General features: G+C 39.1%; 1 protein-coding gene and 1 non-coding gene across 4 annotated transcripts in view; both read right to left on the bottom strand.

Moving 5' to 3' along the window:
- The window catches only part of LOC106084944 (sodium- and chloride-dependent glycine transporter 1), a 36,871-nt gene extending 20,852 nt beyond the window's left edge, over window positions 1–16,019 (bottom strand). Inside the window, exons 1-2 of one of the 3 annotated variants that reach the window (XM_059365292.1) lie at window positions 15,853–16,019; window positions 15,403–15,641 (exon numbers count right to left, since the gene is read on the bottom strand). In XM_059365292.1, the coding sequence (XP_059221275.1) occupies window positions 15,403–15,634 (232 nt within the window). In that variant the 5' untranslated portion in view covers window positions 15,635–15,641; window positions 15,853–16,019. Of the gene's footprint in view, window positions 1–15,402 lie in introns of all 3 variants that reach the window. The other 2 variants (XM_059365291.1, XM_059365293.1) reach the window with 2 other exon arrangements.
- On the bottom strand, window positions 2,167–2,370 carry Trnay-gua (transfer RNA tyrosine (anticodon GUA)). Its single transcript has 2 exons — window positions 2,334–2,370; window positions 2,167–2,202 (listed from the first exon to the last, which is right to left on the bottom strand). It is a non-coding gene; the product is annotated as a tRNA-Tyr (tRNA).
- Window positions 16,020–16,562: the final 543 nt, after the last annotated feature.

The following is a 16,562-nucleotide window of genomic DNA, read 5'->3' on the forward strand; positions in this document are numbered from 1 at the left end:
ACATGATCTCTGAAGTACATGACAGAATTAAAGAGTAGTTGCAAGTCGATGGGTATACTTAACCACTTTTTCTTCGTGTTGAAAACAAATGCAAAAATAATAATTCCCTCTATCATTGTGGTGGAGTAGATTATAAATTCATATGTTCTAGTTCAACGGCACTTAGAATTCGTAGGACCTGTTTAAGAAGAATTATTGTACACAGAAACAGAAACTCGATTTTTGAATTTGCGTATGATATTGCGCTCGAAAAAATTAATTCAATAAATTTCTGAAATCGAAAGCTACTTACGATTAAGAAATTATTTAAAAAAAATGACTGAACTCAAGTATAAGTGCGCTATTTTCGGCGGAAATGATATAACTCATTTGTAATGCCCTTTTAATCTTACGCCAGCATTCACTAAATTTGTTAAAGCTTTGAAATAAGTTCATTTGACAGATTTTCTTTATAGAATTGTCCAAAAATTAACAAAATTAAACGTTATTTTGTAGAAATAAATCCATTACGTGTGCAAATAATTATTAAAGCAATAGTTTTCTATTGCACCCGATATCTAAAAAAGATATAGCCTATGTTTGCTTCCAGACCAACGTACACAATCTATGAAAATTTTAAGAAAATCGGTTCAGCCAAGTATCATATAGTCGGTTGGGTTGGCGTGGCCCCCTATACTTCGATCTGATTTAGTATGCCAGATTCAAAATCTACTCCCGAATGCCTTTCATTTGAGGCCCATATTGAAATGGACGTTCAATATGTCTGTTGGGGGGAGATTTGGGGTTGGGGCGGCCCGATGGGTACTTAGACACAAATTTCAATACCATATTCGTATTCTACACTCCAATTCCTTTCATTTGATGCCTTTATTATCCCGATAGGTCCACTTTCGATTTTGGGTTGTGTTTTTGGCATAAGGAGGACGGTCCGTCACCCTTCCGATACCGAAAAATTATATAGCCTATGTTTCCATCCAGACCAACCAACACTATAAGCGAGAAATTTCGTTTTTCAGTCTATACGGAACAAACAAATCGAGTCCCATATATCCGTGATTGACTAATGTGCCCATTTTGGGCGTTTTTGTGGGGGCGGGGTGACTTCCTATACTTCGACATGAATTTGTATGACAGATTCGTTATCTAATCCCGCATACTTTTCATTTGATACCCAGATTGTCCTTATCGGCCCACTTTAGATTTTGGGTGGAGTTTATGGGGTAACGGTGGAGGGTCCGCCCCCTTCCGCTATCAATAAATTAAAAAGATTATTCCTAATATCTAGCCATATTCGTAATCTACTCGCGAATACCTTTCATTTGAGTCCCATATTGTCATGATCGTCAAATAAACCTATTTTAAGGGGTTATGGGGCTGGGGCGGCCCCCCTGGCACTTGGACCCAAGTTTTATTATGAAATGCGTACTCTACTCTTGAATACCTTTCATTTGAATTCCATATTGTCCCGATCGGTTCACTTTTATTTTTGGGTAGTACTTTTGGGGTAAGGGGAAGGGACCGCCCCCCTCCCAATATCAAAAAATTATATAGCCTGTGTTTCCTTCCAAACCAACTTACACAATCTGTGAAAATTTCAAGGTGATCGGTTCAGTCGTTTTTCAGTCTATACAAACAAACAACCGGACGGACAAACAAACAAACAGAAATTGTATTTTTATAAGATTGTATGGTAGTATATCCTTCACCGATCCTATTTATGTAACAAAGAATTCTATCCTTCACCTGTAGCTTGTTGTAGAAGTTGCTAGAGAAGACTATTCATCTTATTGCCCTTTCATTGTTCTGTAATATCTATGTTGCTTTAGATGTTGAACTAACTCTAGTGAAAATTAGGTAGTTAGTATTACCCTAAGTCCCTTGATGTCTAAATTTTTCTTTCCGAAATAGTCACCATATAACCAAACCCTTAAAAAAAACTTCTTAAAGACCTAGAAGCTCCAATTATTACAAAATGCCAAATGCCATGCTTTCCTAAATTCTTAAGACGAAGTCATCTTAAAAGTTCACTCAATGTCGTCTTGACATTTTTTGATTTAATTCGATGTCTTAAAGTCCAAATTACGAAATTAGTATTTCTTCCATACTCAAAAAAAAAAAAATATAATTTGATCATTTCGTTTCTTGGGCTATATTTAAAAATACATTTCCTTCGAGCCGGATTTGAACCAGCGACCTATGGATGTCAATTGATGTTTTAAGATGTGTATAGCAGAAGCGAGGACCAAGTAACAATTGCAACAAGCGACTGCAGAAGTTGGCAAATTGCCTCGAACCAGCACATTCCATTTATAACAACTCAAGATAGGTTTTTACTACAGTCCACCGCTCTACCAACTGAGCTATCGAAGGCAATGCACATTCGCGAGACAAGCTACTGTGTGAGCAATTTACACACAGGTCATCAACACGCCACACACAATATTGCTAAATATAGCCTTATTATGAGGCATGCGCATTTAAGTCAGAGTCACAACCCTGGAAGAGCACAGCGCTTTTCCCCACTGTTAAAGTGTTATACCTACTACAATGTGAGACTATCCATGTGTGGTGAATAATTTAATGAGCTTTTAACTTATGCTTATTCACAAAAGGGAAAGACAAAGCTTACTTTTTTATCATAAGACCCGCGAAATGTGTATGCCCAACACCACAAGCGTTGTATAAGGCATTATAACGTAACAACATGAGTGCAAACTAAAAATTCCTCAAATTATTGTATACTACTTAATGGTAGAGAGAATGGGAGATATAGAGCCTATATTTATAATACCCTACAGAGTATTATAGCTAATTGCATTTGTTTGTAACGCCCAGACGAATGAGAGCTAGACCCATTGATAAGTATGTATACCGATCAAATCAAAATCACTTTCTGATTCGGTTTAGCTATGTCCGTCTGTCTATGTTAATTTGTACAGGGGCCTAATTCTCGAATCCGTTATCGTAAGTTTTTTTTTTTTTTGTTCGAAGATTAATTCCGAACGTAAGCCGCAGGGCTCTGTTCTTTCTCCTTCTCTTTTTTTCTTATTTTCATCAACGATCTGTTGGGTCAGACATCGAACCGAACAACTCATTTGCGCATGACAGTCATCTCTGTCATTCGTACTCATTCGACCATAGGCCGAGTCTTCGAGAGATTGAGGACAAAGAGGCAGGTTATGGATGATACACTCTGCCAGAATTTGCTGGCCATTTCTGTGTGGGGTCGAATCATTACAGCAGATTTTAATGGACGGAAGATTCAGTGCTGCTTGTTGTCACACAAACGATTCGCTGACCGTTTACGAACATCTTTGTCTATTAACGCTATAGATGTTGAGCAATCAGAAGCTCTTGATGTTCTGGCCATGAAAATACAAAGTGATTTCCGTTGGGCTAAACATGTATTTGAAGTGTCGAAAGAAGCATTCATGTGTTTAGGCTTCCTTAAACGGTGTAAGAATTACTTCACTCCGTCTAATCTTCTTAACATCTACACCACTTTCATATGGCCGAAAATGGAGTACAACTCACATGTATGGGCTGGAGCTTCAAACTCATCCCTGGAGCTACTGGACCGTGTACAGAGGCGAGCGATGGCGTTGATTGGGAACAGTATGGTATCCAACTCTATTGCCTCCCTTGAACATAGTCGCAATCTGCGTTGTTTCTATCGATACTTTCATGGTGTGGTCGTCTGATATTCGTCTTCTTATACCTGATGTAAGGATGTTTGTCGGGGATACTTGACATTGCTGGAACTCACACCCGTTTGTAATTGATTGGCCAGTGGACCGCAAAATGCTTTATAGAGAGAATTCTTATTTCGCCCGAACCGTTCGTATATGTAATCGATATTCGGCTAATATTTTTCCTATCCACTTTGACATCCAGAGATTTAAAACAAATGTCAATAAACACTACATCCTTTCCACACACTTTTCAACAAAATGTCACTGTTTGTTAACATGGTACTTCTGCGGTTTATCTATATTCGTCAGATGAGAACCCATCTACAACAACTCTTAAAGTGCGATCTCTGAGGAAACTCTATATAAAACGAACACCAAAAGCGACAAGCTTTGAAAGGAGTGCACCATGTCAGACCCTATGAAATGCCTTGGAGATATCCAGAGCCACAACCTTACTCTCACCGAACTGGTGAGCGACTCCAACGTTCAGACAGGAATGCCATCCGGTCAACCGTGGAGCGATTTCTGCGGAACCCATATTGTCGTTCGCTAAGAAGACCATTGGACTCTAAGTATCTCACGAGATGGTAATTTACCATGCTCTCCATAACCTTGGAAAGGTTATAGCTTTCTATCTAAGCTAAAGCTACCCACGTCACAACCAAAAAGTAAAGCTTCCAACCGAAATTGCGGAAGAAATAATTGAGATAAAGCCGCACGAAGGGTAGAATGAGAAAAATATGGTGAAATAATACCATGATTGGAGTTTCCAAGATGTGTAAGAACATTAACTTCGTACTTTTCAGGATGCGAATATTGGTCCTCTGGACTCCGAAGTCGTGTGGCCAGAGGGGGAAAGCCAAGAGGAGTTATGGACATTAAAATCCCCAGTGACAACGATTTTACTGTCCGGAAAATCCTCCAAAATTCTCGTTATAGAATCGGAAAGAGCTTCGAAGCCGTAAACAAAAACTTCCCTTTACGTGTTTGGGCTTCTTTATAAAAATCCGAAATGAAGCATGTGATCCAATCCTGAATTTTAGCCATAGGGAGCCAAATTCTGGATGCTGCGAGTCCAGGTGTTGCCGTCTTTGGAACAATACATCTTTACGGACATGTACCACAAGACCTCTGTGAGAAATAACAAGTAGGAGCGTGCTAAGTTCGGCCGGTCCGAATCTTATATACCCTCCACCGTGGATCGCATTTGTCGAGTTCTTTGCGCGGTATCTCTTTTTAGGCAAACAAAAAAAAATAATGAATAAGAACTGGACCTATCTATATCAAGTTATAGTTCGATTCGGAACATAAATTAATTGAACGGATAAGAATTGCGCTTTGTAGGGGCTCAAAAAGCAAAATCGGAGATTCAGACCATACTGGACACGTATATTGAAGGTCATGGGAGAAGCCATTGTAAAAAATTTCTGCCAAATTTGATGAGAATTGCCCCCTCTAGAGGCTCAAAAAGTCAAGGTCCCCGATCGGTTTATATGGCAGCTATACCATATTGAACACGTATGTTGAAGGTCATGGGAGAAGCCATTGTACAAAATTTCTGCCAAATCGGATGAGAATTGCGCCCTCTAGAGGCTCAAAAGTCAAGATCCCAGATCGGTTATATGGTAGCTATACCAGGTTACCATACTTAGCACAGCTGTTGGAAGTCATAACAAAACACCTCGTGCAAAATTACAGCCAAATTGGATAAGCATTGTGCCCTCTAGAGGCTCAAATAGTCAAGATCCAAGACCGGTTTATATGGCATACCAGGTTAGGAACCGATTTGAACCATACTAAGCACAGTTGTTGGAAGTGACACCAAAACACTACATGCACCTAGCTTTATTCCTTCGAAAGTTAGCGTGCTTTCGACAGACAGACGGACGGACGGACATGGCTAGATCGAATTAAAATGTCTTGACGATCAAGAATATATACTTTATGGGGTCTTATACGCATATTTCGAAGTGTTACAAACAAAATGAGGAAGTTAGTATACCCCCATCCTATGGTGGAGGGTATAAAAAGGGCGAGAGTGTGATATCCAAGAACGTGAAAATGCATTGGATCTGCATCCTCTCGCACCTGTGTCTCACATAGAGCTAGTACATCAAGGCGATGGTAATTAAGGCGCGAATGTACTGCAAAGAAATTAGATCTCAAGTCTCTTATGTTGGCGAAATGTATTTTGTACCCATTCAACGTACTCTCTACCAGAAAACAAAAACAAATTGCCGTGTGGAATGAGGTGAACAGACTCGAATCCCTTGTCTGGTTCAATGGGTCACTTGTCCAATAACAATAAAATCAACGATACAACCCTGTGGTGATGGTGGCCTAAATTCCCACTAGGCTGTCAAATTTCTGGACACTTCCTAATGAACATTTTAGTTTTTATTTGCATTATCATGTGTAGCAGCCACAAGACCAAATTATAAATTTAAACAACGGAAATGTAAAAACAACCAAACCAAGGTTTTGACGTTTTAGTGAGATTTGGATACAACTCTGAAATTGGACAATTCCATCAGCTGGGCAAGTGACCTACTAGCACAATCACATTGAAATTTTTATGATCTGGATTTAACAAAATCCAAAAACACATTCTGTCCGTTTACACTGCGTTTTTAGGGATTGAAGTGATTTAAGAGACATACATGTATACATTAATATGCATATCACACACAATTCTTGAAAACAGTTGCATATTTTGGTACTTTTATCGATTATTCAGTCATAAAATCGGGTTTATCTTAATTTTTAAAAATAAATGCTGCAAAAATGGGATTTATTTTTGTATGGTAAAACCAGCAAAAAAAACACAGGATTTAGCACTTAAATCTCGAAAAGGCCATAAATCCGAATTTTGTGGCCAGTTTAAACGTACTTTAACGTTGTTGTGAACCCTGTCCACTGCCCAGTGTTAAGCAATGTGAGTAAGCGACAAAAGAACCAGAGAGGAAACATCAACACACGAAAGGGGGTGAGGAGTAGGAAGCAAATACACAACTGAGAGAGGACAAATAAAAGGCCTTTGTGTGGTGAAACGGTGTGAGGGAGATATGTTGATCTCTTTTGAAAAATTCCCAAGAAAAACAATGTGTGCGTCTGCATGTTGCTATTGGTGTTGTATATTTTTCGGTAGTCTATTTGTGTTTTTGTTGTTTGTTAGGCGTTTCGATATTCGCGCGTGGATTTGGTTATTATACCCACCACCGTAGGATAGGGTGTATATTCATTTAGTCATTTCGTTTTCAACACATCGAAATATCAATTTTCGACCCTACACAGTATATATTGGGTTGCCCAAAAAGTAATTGCCGATTTTTCATATAGTCGGCGTTGACAAATTTTTTCACAGCTTGACTTGAGTGACTCTGTAATTGCATTCTTTCTTCTGTCAGTTATCAGCTGTTATTTTTAGCTTGCTTTAGAAAAAAAGTATAAAAAAGTATATTTGATTAAAGTTCATTCTAAGTTTTATTAAAAATGCATTTACTTTCTTTTAAAAAATCCGCAATTACTTTTTGGGCAACCCAATATATTTCGGATCGTCGTAAAAGACTATTTAACGATGTCCGTATGTCTGTCCGTCCGTCTGTTGTAATCACTCTAGAGCCTTCAAAAGTTCAGATATTGAGCTGAAATTTGGCACAGATACGTCTTTTTAATGCACGCTGGTTAAGTTCTTAAACGGGCCAATTCGGACCATATTTGGATATAACTGCTATATAGACCGATTTTCCAATGAAGGGTCTAATGCCCATAAAAACTTTATTTTTCATCCGATTTTGCTGAAATTTGAAATCGTGAGTAATTTAAGGCTTCCCGATAACTGACCAAAATATGGTTCAGATCGGACTATATTAAGATATAGCTACCATATAGACCGATATACCATTACCCGATTTTGCTGAAATTTGCAACGGTGGGTTATTTTAAGCCTCCCGACATCTGACCTAAATATGGATTAGAGAGGACCATATTTAGATATAGCTGCCATATAGACCGATCTCTCGATAAAGGGTCTGCAGCTCATAAAGCTTTATTTATTACCCGATTTCGCTGAAATTTTACACAGTGGGTTATTTTAAGCCTCCCGACATCTCACGTAAATATGGTTCAGATCGGACTATATTTAGATATAGCTGTCATATAAACCGATCTCCCCATAAAGGGTCTGAAGGCCATAAAAGCTTTAATTATTACCCGATTTCGATGAAATTTAAAACAATGGTTTATTTTAAGTCTCCCTACATCGCCGAAATTTGGGACAGTGAGTTGTGTTAGGCCCTTCAACCTTCTTTTGTAATTTGGCCCAGATCGGTCTAGATTTGGAAATAGCTGCCATATAGACCGATCTCTCTATTTAGTGTTTAGGGTCAATAAAAGGCGCATTTATTGTCCGATTTCGCCGAAATTTGGGACAGGGAGTTGCATTAGGCTCTTCAACAACTTTGCAATTTGGGTCAGATCAGTACAGATTTGGATATAGCTGCCATATAGACCGATCTCTCGATTTAAGGTTTTTAACACATAAAAGGCGCATTTATTGTCCGATTTCGCTGAAAATTGGAAGAGTGAGGTGTGTTAGGCCCTTCGACAGCCCTCTTCGATTTGGCCCAGATCGGTTCAGATTTCGATATAGCTGACATATAGACCGATCTCTCGATTTTAATTCTTGACCCAATAAATGCCGCACTTATAATCCGATTTCGCTGAAATTTGACACAGCGACTTATATTAGGCTTTTCAACATCCGTATCGTATATGGTTCAGATCGGTCTATATTTGGATATGTCTACCAAAAAGACCAATATTTTGTTGTACAAAATTGAACAAAGACTTGTTCTTATTAGACCTCTCAATATCCGTGTCGAATTTCGTGCAACCTGACCATATTTCGATGCGAGCTCTTTTAAGAAAGTTCATCGCGTGCTTCTTCCATTTAACGACGAAGCTCATTTTTGACTCAATGGGTACCTAAATAAGCAGAATTGTCTATTTGGGAGTGAAGGTACGCCAAAAACATTGCAAGAGCTACCAATGCATCCAGAAAAATCACAGTTTGGTGCGGTTTATGGGCTGATTGCATCATTGGACCGTACTTCTTCAAATATGATGGGAATCGTAACGTAACTGTAAATGGTGAGCGCTACCGTGAGATGATATCCAACTTTTTTTGCCCAAAATGCAAAAACTTGTCTTGCAAGACATTTGTTTTCAACGAGACGGTGCCACATGCCACACAGCACACACGTTTTTTTCACGTTCGGGACAGGTCAATTGGCTGCCTAGATTGCCTTTAGACTTTTTTTTATGGGGCTATGTTAAAGCTCATGTCTACACTCAGAAAAATTATTATTGTAACTATGGTTAAATTACATAATGTTTTTAAGTTCATGATATTTGTCCACGATTAGTTAAAAATTCTTATAGAGTTAGAAAATTAACTATGAACAAATAAAACTAACTACCTATGAGTATAGAGAAAATAGCTTACAACTCCTTAAACGATTATTAAACGTGGATGAAAGCATATCAACGTTGATGACACATTTTCTGAATTTTATTACCGAATAAACTAATTAAAGAAATTTTAATTTTTAGTTAATTATTGCTAAAATATTCATTATCATTTCCATTTCTTGAATTCATAAATACATGCTTGAAATTAAGAACAATTTAATAATAAACTCCCTTCCACTTGTTTGACATTGTGTCTATAAATAGAATAAGTGAAACCTAAACAAAGGGGCATGACCATCTTTGATGAAAAAAAAAAATAAGTAAATGTTTTGATTTTGTGTTGCAAATATTGAAATGAGGAAATAGTGTCACATTCAAACAATACTAATGGGGATGAATGCGTAGAGCGTCTGCTTTGTAAACGGAAGGTTTCTTGTTTCAATTCTCTGCTATGGGAAAAGATAAAGTTTTGTCTTGGAGGCAAGCGGAACTTAATCAGTTGTGAAATAAAGATGTGTCCGCAAATCTCCAATTGAATGTTCCGAAGAGTTCGGAAATAAAGATTTTTTTTTGTTTTAATTTCAATGCTGATTAGTTCATATATTACTTGTAAGAAATTTAAAGTGAACTAATACTATGTACAAACAATTCCGTAGCTGTTAAGAAATTATTGAACTAACAACGAGCATATAATTCCATAGTGCCATAGGAAGTTCAATATTTCCCAAATTTAGTTCATTTTAACTAGTGTTGAGGGTCAAGTTTTTTTGAGCGTATACAGACAAGCCCGCTTCAATTGACGCATTAAAAAACAACGTTGAAGCATTTATTCGTGAGATACCAGATTAAATGTTGGATGTTGGTTGAATGTTGGTTAAAAAATCAGTCTTAAAAAGCGTCCATAGTTCGGGCGGACCGAATCTTATATACCCTCCACCATAGATAGCATTTGTCAAGTTCTTTGAATGAAATTTCTCAATATATACATGAGCTAATAAAGTTATTAACCGATATGGACTTGTCATAGGTATAAGAAGTCATAGAAAAATACCACCTCCAAAATTTCAGGTAAATCTAGTAAAAATTGCGCCGTCTAGTGGCTCAGAGTGTCACACTGGGAGATCGGGTTATATGGCAGCTATATCAGGTTATCAACCAATTTAGACCATACATGGCACAGTTGTTGGAAGTGATGCTAAAACCACGTGCAAAATTTCAGCCAATAGGATGAGGCTATACTAACTTCTCTATTCCGTTTGTAATACCTCGAAATATTGATCTAAGGCCCCATAAAATATATACAATAAATATATATTCTTGAAAGTCTTGACATTTGTCTGTCTGGGGAAAACACACGAACTTTCGAAGGAGTAGAGCTAGGAGCTTGAAATTTTGCACAAATACTTTCTATTAGGGTAGGTCGATTGGGATAGTAAATGAGCCAAATTGGTCCATGTTTAGACATAGCTCCCATATAAACCGATCTCCCCATTTGATTTTTTGAGACTCTAGAGGGCGCAAGTATTATCAGATTTTGCTGAAATTAGGCACAATCACTTTATTTATGACCTCTACAAACAAACGCGCCAAATGTGGTCTAAATCAATCCATAACCTGATATAGCTCCAATATAAACCGATCTCCCGATTTTATTTCTTAAGCCTCTAGAGGGTGTAATTCTTATCCGATTTGGTCGGAATTTGCACAATAGCCTTAAAGATTCAAGCCAAGCCAATAACTTCTGCAATGACCTCCAACTTTCGTGCCAAGTATGGTCCAATCGGCTCAAAAACTAATATTGCTCCCATATATACCGATCTCCCGATTTTCTTCTTGAGCCTCTAGAGGGCGTAGTTCTTATCCGGTTTGGTTGAAATTTTTTACACTTGTCTTTAACAACCATGCCAAGCCCATAACTTCTGCAATGACCTCCAACTTTCTGAATCGGTCTATAACCAAATATGGTCTGAATCTGTCCACAACCTGATATAGCTCCCACATATAGAGATCTCCCGATTTTACTTCTTGAGCCTCTAGAGGGCGTAATTCTTATCCGATTTTGTTGAAATTTGGCACAATAGTCTTTAACATGGCCCGAATCGGTTTATAACCTTATACAGCTCCAAAAACATTTATCCCTTATCCTTTGCTTGCCTGTAAAGAGATACAGGGCAACGAACTTGACAAATGCCATCCATGGTTAAGGGTATATAAGATTCGACCCGGCCGAACTTAGCACGCTTTTACTTGTTTTGCCATACTAAAACTGAAGACTATTAAAAAGATAAAACAAAATTTAAATAGTTTGGTGCATCTATGCTAAATTTACTGTAGTATACGAACACGTAAAACAGGTTAATTTTGTATACCTACCACCATAGGATGGGGGTATGTTAATCTAGTCATTCCGTTTGTAACATCTCGAAATATTAATATTTGGCTGAAATTTTGCATATAGTGTTCTGTTATGACTTCCAACAACTGTGCCAACTACGGTCTACATAGGTCTATAACCTGACATAGCTCCCATATAAATCGATTTCCCGATTTGACTTCTTGCGTCCTCAAGTTGGGTTAGGTTAGGTTAAAAAGAGGGTGCAGATATTAATCCGCCCCATGCCACTATGGACATACTTCTAAGCCAGTAATCGGCTTGTTGTGCGCTCAAAATCCACAAAATCCTTAATTGTTTTCAATACCACTCCTCTAAGTTGGTTCATGTCTGATATTGTGTCTCCACCTAAGTACCTGTTGGACGCGAAAGCCGTGCAATGACAAAAGAAATGCTCCAACGTGTCATCCTCTTCCCCGCATGCCCTACACATGCTATCACTTGCAGCACCGATTTTACATAAGTAAGCTCGTAGTCCTATGTGTCCCGTTATGATAACAATAGCTATACTTACCTCCTTCTTGCTTCCTTTCAGTAATAGCCTCGCCTTCTCACGATCTGGATCCCCCCATAGGATTTTCGCCGTCCTACCGACCATTTCGCTGTTCCACTATGTTCCATGCGCATTCGTCGCCCACTCCCTTAACTTGGACTGCGTCGACCAGAAAGGCTTCGGGTTAACCAAGTTTATTGACGGCAGTCCTCTGGCCTTCACCGCGAAATCGTCTGCCCTTTCATTTCCTCTTACTCCGTTATGGCCCGGCACCCAAACGATGCGGATTTTCCCATCCTCAGAGAAGGCGTTAATCCCCTTCTTGCACTGCAAGACTGTTCGCAACCTTACCGTCCTGGTTGTTATTGTCCTTATGTTAATTTTACTGTCGGTAAAGATGTTCAGACTCGACGTCCCCGCGTTAGCACCACACCACTTTACGCATTCCGTGATCACCCGGATCTCCACCTGCAGGACCGTATTATGGTCAGGCAGTCTAAAACAGATATCAGTCCCTGGATTCTCAATGTAAACCCCCAGGCCCACTCTGTCCTCTAGCTTTGATCCATCCGTGTAACATGATCTTCCAGATGGCAATACTAGGGTTCCGTCAATCCAAGACTCTGCCGATGACAGCAGTGCGTCGTATTCGACTTTAAGGTTCATCTCAGATATCCGATCAGAAACCTCTCCACTTCCTTCCAGGTTTCCTATCGTCGCCTCGATAATACTGCGATGGTATGAGCTGCTTCCACCCTCAATCCATTCTCCCATCGCCTTAAGTCTAATAGCTGCAGTGGCAGCCTCACACTTAATCTTTATAACAATGGGTCGTATATCTAGAATAGTCTCCAGTGGCCTAGTGGGCGTGGTCCTCATCGCTCCGCCTATGTCAAGACGACATGTTCTCTGAACCTGTTGTATGGTCCTTATGTTGCACTTTTTCTCCATAACAGTCCACCAAACTACTGAGGCGTAAGTAAGTATTGGTCCAATCACGCTGCTGTATGGCCAGTGGATTATCCCCATTTCATTTCAAGCCTAAGGCCCATCTACTTTGTGCCCAACATCTGTGAGCCTTTTCAGTACTCTCCTGAATGTGACACTCTCAATTCAGTTTCCAGTCCAAGATCACACCTAAGTATTTGACCTTGTCAGATATCGAAATCGTCTTATTGAGGAAACGTGGTGCGTTAAATTCGCCCACCTTCGTCTTCCTCGTGAACAGGCATATTTCAGTCTTCTCTGGGTTAACAAAATGCCCTCCTGTGGCATGCCCTGTACCACTTTCTCCCTTATATTTATGCCATGCGATACACAATTTATCCACCTGTTCCTTAGCATATGGTTTATCCAGTCTCTAAGGACCGGTCTAAGGATTGGATCAGTGTGTCGCTCCGCACATTGTTAAAAGCCCCCTCGATGTCAATGCATGCCGCCTCGTGCAGGGCAGTCTCAACAGACCTTCCCTTGACATAGGCATGCCGTATGTACTTGAGAAGTTCGCTTGATGTCCTACTCTTTCTCATGGTGTCCACAATACATTCCATGGTTTTGAGTACAAAGGATGTAAGGCTTATGGGTCTGTAGGCCTTTGGTGTCGCATAACTTGCCTTGCCGGGCTTAGGTGTAGGCACGCTGTGAAAATTTTGGCCAGACGAGGCGCCAGATAGTCTGCCTCTGTCTGTAGTAACGCCGGAAATATCCCATCAGGTCCGGGTGACCTAAATGGTTTGAAGCTCCTCAAGGATTCCTTCACCATAAATTCTGTTATTATAAACCTTCGATCAACGAACTTGCGCCCTTACTACCCACAATTTGTGTCCGATTTGACTGAAATTTGGCATGTAGTGTTCTGTTAAGACTTTCAACAATTGTGGCAAGTATTGTCCGATTCAGTCTATAACCTGATATAGCTTCCATGTAAACCGGTCTTTCGATCATCCTTAATCGGTTCCTAGAAGCTTTAATTTTTGCTGGTTAGCAGAATCTATGGTGGTGGTGGTTTCCCAAGATTCGGTGCGGCCGAACTTAGCACGCTTTTACTTGTTATACCTATCACCGAAGGAATGGGAGTATATTCATTTTGTCACTCCGTTTACAACACATCGAAATATCCATTTCCGACCGTCTATCCGTCTGTCTGTGGAAATCGCGCTACAGTCTTTAAAAATAGAGATATTGAGCTGAAACTTTGCACAAATTCTTTTTTGTCCATAGGCGGGTTAATTGCGAAGATGGGCTATATTTAACTATATATTGATATAGCCCCCATATAGACCGATCCGCCGATTTAAGATCTTAGGGCCATAAAATCCACATTTATCATCCGATTATGCTGAAATTTGGATCAGTGAGTTGTTTTAGGCCCGTCGAACCCCTTCTGCAATTTGGCCTAGATCGGTTCAGATTTGAATATAGCTGCCATATAGACCGATCTCTCGGTTTAGGAATTGGGCAATAAAAGGCGCTTTTTTGTCCAATGTCGCCGATAGTTAGTGAGTTGTGATAGGGCCTTCTTCAATTTGGCTAAGATCATTCCAGATTTGAATAAAGCTGCTACGTAGACCGATCTCTCGATTTTAAGTCTTGGCCCCATAAAAGCCGCATTTATTGTCCGATTTTGCCAAAATTTGAGACCGTGAGTTGTGTTAGGCCCTTCAACATCCTTCTTCAATTTGGCCCAGATCGGTCCAGATTTAGTTATAGCTGCCATAAAGACCGATCTCTCGATTTAAGGTTTGGGCCCATAAAAGGCGCATTTATTGTCCGATGTCGTCGAAATTTTCGCTGAAACTTGACACAATGACTTATGTTAGGCTTTTCAACACCCGTGTCCTATATGCTTCAGATCGGTCTATATTTGGATATAGCTACCAAAAAGACCAATATTTTGTTCTACAAAATTGAATAATGGCTTGTACTTATTAGAGCACTCCGTATATATAGCTGCTATGGGGGCATAAATCATGCACTTTTCACCGGATTCTGATGAAAAGTGGTTCACATATATACCGGAGATGGTGGGTATCCAAGGTTCGGCCCGGTCGAACTTAACACATTTTTACTGCTTTTAAAATACTATTATTAGGGGATTTATTGATAAACCGATCTCCCGATTTGACATCTTGCAGTCCCTGGAAGCAGCAAGTTTTGTCCGATTTGTCTAAAATTTTGCAGGTCAAATAGGTCTATAATCTGATATAGCTCCCGTATATACCGATCTCTTGATCGGTATATATGGAATTTTTTGCAGAATCAAAGGTGATGGGTTTCTAAGATTCGGCTCGGCCGAACTTAGCCCGAACTTAGCTTTTACTTGTTTTCTATAAACTACACACTTATTTACTTACCACCACCACTGCGATAGCATAAATATGGAAAGCGCCATACATTGCCCAGACCGATGGCATATCCTAAACAAGAAAGAAGAAATTCCGTTTTTGACGCCCATCTGCCACGATCCTCATCTGGATCATATTTTGCATTTGTCGCTGATGTTGAATTTCGACCAGTGCGATTTTCATTATGAACTTTTTTCAACAAAGCATCATTAAGATGTGGTTGCTGTTTTACACTTGGCATCTGGATGCTTTAAAATAAATTACAATTAAAATTTCCTGGTGTGTATTATTTTTGTATCCAAGTGCCTTGGGTTGATGTCTTCTGTTTGCTTTTCACAATTCACGAGAAATAAAAACTCAATCAAATAGGCCAAACGAAACTATTTTAAATACCAACTAGGGGACAGATGCTAATGCCCCTTATCGTTGCTCTGCTTATGGCAAGAGTTTTAAAACCACCTTTTGCCTAATACAACAGCATAAGCAAATATTAATCTTCACTTTTCTTTGGTTAAATTCTCGATTTTCGAAAAATTTCCTTTTCTTTAAAACAACATAATTTTTGTATCACCACTTTTTGAAGCAAGATTTATTCACACATTCTATTCACTTGAAATCACGACGTTGACTAAATTGGAACTAATGAACTTCTCTTTCACTGTGGGATTTCTTACATGTACCTAATTTTTCGTTCCATGATACACTCGAAGAAAAACGAATGTTCACGTAATAGGAAGAGATCAGCACAAAACCATCATAATGTTAAATTTAATTACCATATACATTTGTTATACTTTAAATTAAAAAAATTATTCAAAATTTATATGCGGGTGCGGATATTGGAGTGCTATCAATTATTCAATGTCGTTCCATATATCTAATTATATTTTAGTATGGTATTAAAACATTTTACTACCTTCTCCATTCAGGGTGATGTGGGGGATAATAAAGGTTTTGAGTGCTTTTAATTGGGCACAGTTCAGATCAAATTTGATTCCTCCTCAATCGTTTATTGTGGACTCTGACCTCCACGTGGTGTCAACTTGAGTAGATGCCTTTAAGACCCGTTAATAGTAGTCATAGGTTCCGCGAACTCCACATATTTTTATACCCTCCACCATAGGATGGGATATACTAATTGCGTCATTCTGTTTGTAACTCTTTCGACC

Source organism: Stomoxys calcitrans, chromosome 3 (assembly GCF_963082655.1).
Source record: "Stomoxys calcitrans chromosome 3, idStoCalc2.1, whole genome shotgun sequence".
Taxonomy (NCBI): domain Eukaryota; kingdom Metazoa; phylum Arthropoda; class Insecta; order Diptera; family Muscidae; genus Stomoxys; species Stomoxys calcitrans.